At 40.6% G+C, this 9941-nt stretch overlaps 2 protein-coding genes across 7 annotated transcripts in view; one reads left to right on the plus strand and one right to left on the minus strand.

Annotated features, from left to right (window-relative positions):
* vwa8 (von Willebrand factor A domain containing 8) overlaps positions 1–1839 on the minus strand; it is a 191239-nt gene extending 189400 nt beyond the window's left edge. For 2 of the 6 annotated variants that reach the window (XR_008963194.1, XM_057336973.1), the window contains exons 1-4: positions 1525–1800; positions 1065–1142; positions 629–759; positions 391–501 (exon numbers count right to left, since the gene is read on the minus strand). Coding sequence is in view for 5 of the 6 variants with exons in the window: in XM_057336973.1 (XP_057192956.1) it covers positions 391–501; positions 629–759; positions 1065–1142; positions 1525–1660 (456 nt within the window). In the remaining variant the exon portion in view is untranslated. The other 4 variants (XM_057336970.1, XM_057336969.1, XM_057336971.1 and 1 more) reach the window with 4 other exon arrangements.
* An 885-nt stretch (positions 1840–2724) lies between these two features.
* The window catches only part of LOC130555531 (diacylglycerol kinase eta-like), a 37533-nt gene continuing 30316 nt past the window's right edge, over positions 2725–9941 (plus strand). The window contains exons 1-2 of the mRNA XM_057335823.1: positions 2725–2947; positions 4229–4396. Of these exons, the coding sequence (XP_057191806.1) occupies positions 2900–2947; positions 4229–4396 (216 nt within the window). The 5' untranslated portion in view covers positions 2725–2899. The remainder of the gene's footprint in view (positions 2948–4228; positions 4397–9941) is intronic.

Consider the following 9941-nt stretch of genomic DNA (forward strand, 5'->3'; position numbering starts at 1 on the left):
TACGCAAGTAAGGTGGGCGTACCTGTCAGTACAATTGCTTTGGAACCTGATGTTCCAAATATGGTAAGAGGCGTTACATTTCCATCACACGCTTGCAGTATTCGACCAATCACTACGCACTGGTTAATCTCCAGGCTCACGAAATCTCCAACATAAATATTTAAATAATTCATAAAAGATGAATCACCATCTTGGATGTCATTATGGAGATAAAAGTTAAGATCAGGGTTTTCAATAGTTTTACACCACACTATGAGTTGTTGTTGTTGTTTGCCTATAGCATCTGATAAGAGCGTTTGTACCAGGAAGCGGTGGTGCGGTGGTACTTAACAAGTGGATAGACCATAAGCATGGTAATGGCACTAATGATAGTGAAAAATGTTTACTTGCCTGGTCTATATAAAAGGCAGTTCCTGATCGGATTTCTCTGCGTTGTTTGAGATCTGTCTCAGTAGTGTCTCTTGACAGAGCAACATATTCAACTTCTCTCTTTGTTAATTCCTATCAAACAAGAAACAAATTACTATGCATAATAGTGTACAATTGTTAGTCTCTAGGACTCTGCAGTAGTTTAGTAGGTATCTGTTATAATGTTATGTTACTGTGTCAGTAAAAATGCTTTAATTACCAGGTACTGCATGGCAATTGAACGGCGGAGAGGACCAGGGGGGCCTATAAGAAATACATCCTGCCCAAGCAAGTCTTTCTGCATTATCCAGCGAAGGTGCTGGGTAATTGTTTGTGGCAAAACCTCTGTTACTGCAAAAGGAAATAATTGATCACAAAATGCTTTCAATGTTTTCTAACATGTATAAAGGTGACGAAGTATTATAGCACCATTGAGATACAGTCTGGTTGTTAGATTAAACTTTGACATGATGCATGTATAATATTTATTATCTTTACGCAAAAAACGTCTTTTTTTGTGAAATGTTTTGCTTGTTTTATCTTAAGGTGATGCCACAACATTCATAACTAACAATTCAAATATGTGTCACAAAAGCTGCCATGTGACCCAAAAAGTTTATAGATGTCATCCGTGAACATTCACAAGTAACCCATACTATGATTTACTGGAACAAGCTCTGGACTTTTAGGAGTTTTAAGCTGATATAAAATCTCTCCAATCTTCACTGTGTCACCTGCAAAGACAAATAACGACCAATTAAATAGCAAAACATAATCGAAATCAAACACAAATAATGACATTTGAATTGCATTTGACATTGTCTATTTAAAATGCCTCTTTGGTAATAATAATAAAAAATATTTTTTCAAGAAAAACGTATGGATATTATTTTATTATAAGATATTATACTTATACTATACTTATACTTGTACTTATAATATCTCAATCTCTCCTATAAAAGGAGAATTTAAAAAATCTATTTAAACTTGAATAACTATGTAATACTTTGCTATACCTTGGTGAACAGTTAACTAACAAACCCTTCTAAGAACATGATGTAAACCCAAGCAGACATTTGTCAAACAGACTTGGAAAGGTAGATTAACCAACGTTACCTGAGGTGTTGAGGAGTTTGACCTCATGAGCGCTGTAATTCCAACCTTCCTTTGATATCACAGGTCTTATTATATGACGAATCCTTCTAGCAGCGACAGCTGCTGCTGTGCCTTTCAGTAAGATACGCGTATGCATCTTGAATCTGTAAAAGTCCGGTTAAAAACAAATGTAAGGTATGTATTATTTTACATACAATTTTATGTCATCATCCTTATGTCATACGTGTTTATGCCAGCAGTTGACAGCGGCAGACGGAGCACATTAAGCAATGGACCGAAAACTGTCCGTTTAATAAGTCTTCCGTGTGGAAAGAGGTTCTGTATTATGTAGTCCGATCAGGAAACTAACGGATCGGGAAACAAACAACACTTGATTACAAGCGTCGTCTTTAGGAAAACCTAGGGAAATGCAATGCCACAATTAGACAATGGCATATAAATCAATAACATTACCAGAGAATATTACATTTTGTTTGAACTAATTTTGTTTTAAGTCTAACATATGTTTCATGATTGATATCAGACCTTTACCACAAATAAGCATACGACGGTTTAAAAAACAAATAGATATATTTGTGGTTGTGTCACATTGACCATTCCCATAATGTGAGATAAATGTAAGCATGTTATCTGTTCCTGTGCCATCTCCAGCACCACGGAACACCTTGAATATAGAACCTTTGTGTATATGCATTAAAACGTAAATGCTTTGCTTGTAATACCCTGAGGTAATCCAAAGACATTCATAAACAACAATTTAAAAGAAAATGTGTCACAAAACAAAACCTGCACATGACACGTATAACATGTCATAGCACATTTAACATTAAGTCAGTGTGAAATAAATGTAGAAATGAGGAATGTTCCTGATCAAGCCCTCTCCTGCCCTACCACTTCACCCTGTTGAATCTCTTTTGTTGTGTAGGCTATCTGTGTTTGATTCTTTTGAAATGTAGGCTGCACGCTTTGTGTTCAGTGTTTTATATTTAGCCAGATGCTCTTGATGATGATTATGGTGATAGTTCCGAAATTATTATTTACAGGGACCTGAAACTCTAAATACAAATTATGACGCTCTTATATTGTTTTACAGGTTTGTTTGTATCAGAAGGTCTATAGAGCCGTACAATAAATATGTAAGGATAGTGTAAAATCAGGTTCGGTGACGTCATGAACACTGCTTCAATTCCTTCACATTTATCACGTGGAAAGGAGGATCAGCTTTCGGAAGACCCTAGTGGAGTAGGGAGGGGCGGAGAAAGACCGAAACCATATGCCCTAATACACTATTAAAAAGTATCCCCTCATTTGTGTTTAAAGGACGAAGAGAGAGAGAGAGAGAGAGAGAGATCCTGAGCAAAGGGATTAGGAGAATATGGAAGATGAGTGTGAATATACTCGCAGCCCTGCCTGGGAAGAACTGGTAAGTGTTTGACATTTTACTGTTCGGAAAAAAACATAAAAGAGATTATTTGTAACCACAAACGTCTAGGTTGTCGTAGATAGGCGTAGAAAGAATGTTAGATGAATTGCCTATATCTGTTCAGATATGATGATAAAATGGTTGTACTGATACGCGAATAATAATCTTGTTTTATATTGAGTGCACGTTGGAATTAGACGAGTTTACATTCCTATACACAGATTTAATAAACTTTTTGATCGGAATTGATTTAGACACTTCAGTAACAGTCTATCAAATGTAATAAAGTCAATTGTAGTTTTGTTGCTGGCTGTTACAGTAGCCTAAACGAAGAGTACAATAATTAACACGGTGTATTGTTCAGTTCACTTGAAAGGTATGCTATAGTCACAGGGAATCTTTGTTAAATTAGCGCTTCTGTGGCGTTTTTTCGTAGTGAAAGTAAAATTACAACGGATTTTCGAAACAGCTGTGTGGTGTCCACATACTCACAAAGAGACAATTATGTAAGGTGAAATGTTCTAATATTTGTATGTTTTTATAAAATTTAGATTGATAGCTATGGTGAAATGCACAACCGATACGCCACTACATAAGATAAGTTTTAATTCATTAAATTAAAATGTTTAAATACTTGAGTCAGCCTATATAAAAATGGCAGTACTAGTTTTTTTCCTTCAGGCTACTGAGGGATAATGAGTCAATGGCCTCATAAACAGAGTAGTCTATGTTGATGCGGGTTCATAGGCGCCTGTGTATCAGCTGGAAAGGAGGCAATCATTCCCACAAACTCGGTTCAGGTTTGCAGTATAGGCTACTAGGTTTTGAATCTCGATTCTCGACCCAATTGTGGTTTTGTGTTTGGCTATAGCCTATGTTAAAGTGGACGGAGAAACATCTGTTGCTTGCATCGTCGCCGTAGTTTGTGAGATGCGTTTTCGCCGCTAGGGTTTGCTACAGATTTCCTCCAGAGTCCCGCTCTATCTGCCTTCATGTAGTCACATATTCACACAACCGCCGCTTAAGTCCTGAGGAAAATGAGCAGTCGTTTTTAGAAAAGAAAATGCATATTGCCCAGCAACAAAAATTTTGCACCCGCTCGTTTACAATATCTGAAAAAATTGATGTCCGGAGGGGCGCGCTCGGGCAGAAAAAGGCAAAAGCATGACGGCCAAGAAAGCCGCTTTCCAGCCGCTGTCCAGCTCCCGCATCTCGGCGGATAGGAAAGGAGCGGCTGAGCGAGATTATAACTCACAATGCCGTGACTGCTTTTTCCCACAGGAGCCGGAGAAACCGGCAGAGACCGCAACCGGAATTCACCACCCCGCCGTGGGTGCTGTCGGGGGCTCGGGGCCGGTGGTGGACGAGTCATCCGACAGCGAGGGAGAACAAGAAGGGCCGCAGAAACTTATCAGGAAAGTGTCGACCTCCGGGCAAATACGAAGCAAGGCAAGACACGTTATAACACATCTGAAGCTAATGTTTGTTTGTGTATTTGATGTTTGTATGTAGGCCAGTGCTACTGGATCCTTGCACACACGGTATGGGATCAGGAAACATTGAGCTTAGCCAGCATCAAATATCCGAAATTATTACAAAATTGAAAAAGGAAAAATGCATTGATTGTGTCGTAATATTTTTTTATTGTGGTCATGCAGGGAATGCAACTCATTCAATAGTGTTCTTATACTTTCTTCAACCTGTTGATATGCAGTCAGGGCCACTTGTTGAAAATTCTCAATATTACTGTCTTTTTTCCATTTGACTCATTTGATTGAATTAATGCATTGTTTGCTTTTTTTATTTCAGCATCCATAAATTACATTCAAATTAATTATCAAATGCTTATGTGTATTTGAATATGTTAGACCAGTTGCTCACACTTACACTACAGTGCAGTGCTTTATACACTGTAAAATAAAACAGCAGAAAAAGTACATTTTCCTTTATTTTACGGACATTTCTGTCAATGTTAAAATGCAATTTAATGCAGTGCAAAATGTAAAATACAGGTAAAACCACTGTAAAAATGAATACGGAAAATTCCTTCATATCAATACAGTATATTGTGCCCTATTTTTACGGATTTGTTTTAGAGTGCACCCCATAAAGACACAGGGCCAGTGTCAAGCTTCTCAGCCAACCCAGGGACCACTATATTTATAAACAGATTTCCATAATACTTTTTTAAATTGACTTAAGACTTAACCATTTTGGCCCCTATTTTTGCATTTCTCGTCACGCAGTGTGAAATGAGGAAAATATTTGCTCATAATTTTTAATGTTTTAAAAGCATTTTAAGCACTTGCCACATTTACATAGATTCAAGTCCTCGTGAAGCCATTAAATGCTAACATGCTTTTGGTAGGTAATTTAATTAATGGTAATGATGCCACTTAATTATGCACTCTTGACTTTCCTAACAAGACAACAATGTAGCCGCCGTGCTCCACTTGAACCATGACACCATGAAAAGTTGCTTTTTTCTGACCAGAACAAATCCACTTAATTATTGAGTCCCGTTCTCCACCCTCGCTATATTATTTAAGGCTATCAGGGTTTTTCCTGGCTCAAAATGAGGCGGGGGTGGTGCAATGCTAGTCTAGGCCTACCGTCCCTTTAAGTGTTTTAACAAAACACATTAAAGTTCTAAAAACAAATTGATGAAATGAAAACTAATAAGTTATATAAAGCATTAAATTCATTCAATTAAACAGAAAAGTTGAAAATTTTTATATAAGCCTTTTTATAAGACTTTTTAGCCCATACCAGTTTTAACCAGTCTAACTAAATGAGCAAAGCTCATTCACACCCTACATTCTCTTATAGTTCACTGAGCTTTGAACGATTCACTGATTTCTTTCATTCTGTGTAAACGAAATTGGTTCAAAGGAGTCATTTGTTTGCGAGTCGTTCTGATCGCAATGTGCGTTCATACTGGCGAACTCGCGCAACACCTGAACAGCCGTGAAACACAGCTAATACGGCTCCTAATATAGCTCTTTTACTGAACTCTTCAGCGTCTCACTGCTGGTAACGAAACAGCGCCTCCATTGTGGCGTAACTGCAGTTACAAATGACAATCTGTTTAATAACGCACGCAGTGTTTTTTGTGGAGAAACTCGACATATTTTTGACTTGAGTCTGAGGCAGCACGAAATTTGATTGAGGCGGCCGCCTCCAATTTCTTTATGCAGGAAAAACCCTGGCTATATTTAAAAGCTGCCTGTTCTGGATATGGAAGAGACTTTTGTGATGCCAATGAACTATCTGTGTAAACCATACCACATGTGTAAATAAAGCCCCATTTAGCACAAATCATTCAGATACATAATTTACCCCCCTTTAAATAGCAAAGGGTCTTTATAGCCTACCAAATCAAAATTTTCAGTTTTTAAAAAATTCTAGAAAATTGTATAAAATTGCGTAGTGCATGAAAAAAAAGTACCACACTGCAAATATCACTGTCAACAAAAGGATTGGTTTTAGTCTTATTGTATAGTGCAGGAGTCAGGAACCTTTTTTAACCAAAGAGCCATTTTTCTAGTTTTGGTTAATTCATTTTTGCAAAATAGCCTTTGCAAAACTACTATTTAGGGTTCTAGACTGCGACCAAAATGCGATCGTTTTTTTCATAACGTGCAAGGTAAAATTTCACTGGGTCACATTGGTGCGAGTGCCTAAAACAAGAGTGAGAGGTAGCAAAGTTCGAAGAGTCCCGAGAGGGACAAACAACCCCATTACGACAAACGGGAAACTCCACACTTCACAAACTCAATGTGACCAGAAGCGCCTCAATGTGGTATCAGAGACCAGCTGGCGGAGAGGGAGAAAGTCCTTGAGGTGGCAGTTCGTAAAGACCCAGTGAGCAGAGTCAGTGTATAAAAAAATCCAAAAGGAGCGAATAATCCACAATGCAAGATCCTTAGAACAGAGGGATTCTCTGTAGTTGAATAATCCCCAAGGCAAGACACTCTTGAAGACGGTAAAATTCCTAAAGGTGAGTGCAATCCACTTGATAGAAACTCCTGTTACCGGAAAGATTCCAATTGGCAAAAGACTCCTGGGACTGGAACCGAACCCACTTGACTGGAACCTCCACGAGATGGAAGAGGATATCGCTGGGTAGACAATGGCAAAGAAGTGCAGACACCCGGATGTGAACTAAACACTGGAGCCAAGACAAGAAACGACAGGGTGAGAAATAACCTCCAAAATTTATGAAATGCAAGACTAGACAAGGTTGCATAAAGCAGTCCATACCAGAAGATAATCACTAAAGGTCTGACACCAGACAAAAGAAAACGCATGGAATATAAAGGGGAAGAAGAGAGAGCAGAAAATAAGGAACCAGCCGTGGCGAGAGAAACTGCGGGAAGATCCAGGTGAAATCAGTGAAAAACTTAATGAGTAGCTAACCAGGTAACGAGGGGGGAGGGGTGAAGCACGCGGACTCCGAACATGTGGCGAGCTGTCAAAACAACGCCACGTGTCCGACAAGACAAAGACAGAAGACAATACAGAAAAACAGAGTGCTAGACCCGAGACCCAACAATATGCTCTCACGGAACATCAATGTCATATTCCGATCGTTCTGCACAGCGCTTAATGAAGCCGAACACACAGTTTTCTGAACTGTCTCTCACACTTTAATCAAAAGCAAGGTCAGAAGACAAGAATCCATGTTTCACGTGGAGCATTCCAGGTAAATATTTTTACCTGAATTGCAGCTGGGTGTGAATGTGCTCAAAAACATGTTGCCTTTTCTTCCCTGACAAGTGTTCCGCACATGCAGCTGACATAAAGGAAAAATCCTATCCAGTGAAGTGTTTTCCTTGTTAACTTCTATTTATTTTGCGATGTCCTAACAGCTGTGAAAAACAAACAACGTGTCAATGTCCACTTATGTCCGATTTGCGACGTAATGACTCATTTGAACCGATTCATTTTGTTGAAACAACAAATATGTCAAACAATGAACTCACGAGACTCACTGTCTGAACTAGGGCTGAAACGATTCCTCGAGTAACTTGAGTAATTCAAATACAAAAAATCATAGAGGCAAATTTTGTTGCCTCGAAGCTTTGTTTAATCCATTTAACTACAGTACACATGGAGCACTGCGTTTCCCCATGGACCATTATTACTAACGCACAGCCTGCTAAACTCTGTTCATGTTACAGGGCTCTCAAGTCTCACGCATACACCGTGAGACACGCATTTTAGACTGTTCACACGCTCACACGTATGTCTCATGCTGATAAATAAGTGAGAGCTTATTGAAATGGTGAACTGCTATTTTACTTAGTTTTAGTCTATTTTGCGAGTGAAACTTGTTTTCCGGCTGCATTGAGTCCATCAAACTATAGATGCGGACTTGTGGACGCAGAATCCTATTATTTACACATGTCATCTGGCTGTTCTGCGTGTCTGTGTGAATGAACTGCACAGTCTAACGTGCTACACGCGTGTGTCATGGCTGGCGTGAAGAACCCAATTGCAGGCAGGCAGTGAAGGGGTTAACAGAAGACGTTTATTTAAGTAATCAAAACACAAAACAAAGACCCACGATGGAGAAAACCAAAAACTAGACAATAAAGTTAACTGGACAAAAAACACTAAGACAAGATAAAAGAACAATACTACACAAACATTACTAATGAACTTACAAAAACTTGACTAGGGCTTTTCAACAGAACACTGGAACAGGTACAACCACATGCAAAGAACAATCCACGAGCAACAAGACAAAGAAACATGAGGGTATATATAGGGAGAGACAAACGAGGGATAATGACACAGGGCAGGTGTGGGTAATAAAACACTCAGGGAAAGATAACAAAGAAACGAGAGGAGCGGGGCCAATGACGAGACACGAGAAAACACATGAGAAGTGAAAACAAACAACTCATGGTTTTCTCACATAAAACCTAAGGACTCTGCCCCGATCCCGCCACACGACTAGAATTTCATGCCTAAGGCCATCAAACGTATTGTGTAACTTAGTCGACACGCGCCGGACGGCTAGTTATGGACGCTGCGCGCCGACGACCCCAAATTTTTCCCAGGTCGCCCGGCGGTGCCGAAACGAAGGGGAGAGCGCCCGCGATCGAACGGAAGCGTCATGGGGCGGCGGCGACGCCCGGGGGACCCCAGAAAAATGCCCAAAGTGCCTAATTTTTGAGTCACGGAACGAAGGGTTAGGCGCTCTCTCGGGCAGAACCACGAGGGGGCGACTCGACGTACGGTCCCATCCGATCAGGTTGCGACCGGGCCTCCCGAAGAGCGCCTATGCAACCCCCTTGCAGCCTACGGGCCGGCTCCGGACCCCGACGTACACGAGAGGCCTACGCGTGCCCCTTGTAACCTATTTTGGGCGGGGCTTCCCGCTGGCCACGCCTCCATCCTCAGAACGCCTACGCGTTCCCCTTGCAGCCTAAACTTGAGGGAGGCCTGCCCGACGCCCCCGAAGCCTGCCCGAAGACCCGGTCTCCACCCGGCGCCCCGGGGGACCCCGTCTCGGACATGACTGCCTCATTTGAGCCCAGCGGCTGTGCGACAGACGCTTAAACAGCCCAAAGCCCTTTTCTTTGACTTTCGAGTAGAACGTGCACATAAAAGGGCCGGTGTGCATCGACACAATGTTTTCTCACATCTGCGATTCATTCGAAGGGCCCAAAATTAGGTAGACAGAGTAAGACCCCTGTCAGTGGTCTCGTTTGCTTTGGCAATGATTTATACAGCTTAAACCATCAGTAGAGTGTATGAGAGGAACAGCCCTTCACAATGACGTGCATTAAGGCTCACAGTTGTGCTCCAGAGGCTTAAAAAGGGTGTGTCCATTAGCTACCTATGGGATCCGTGCCAAAAGTGTTACGTGTGGCATGTACATTCGTAACTTATTTAATGGGACCCTCATAGGTAAATAATGGACAAAGCCTATTAAGGGTCATTATAAGCCTAAGTAGGGAGATATATAGCTTTAACCAACAGT

This window comes from Triplophysa rosa, linkage group LG6 (assembly GCF_024868665.1).
Source record: "Triplophysa rosa linkage group LG6, Trosa_1v2, whole genome shotgun sequence".
NCBI classification, from domain to species: Eukaryota; Metazoa; Chordata; class Actinopteri; order Cypriniformes; family Nemacheilidae; genus Triplophysa; species Triplophysa rosa.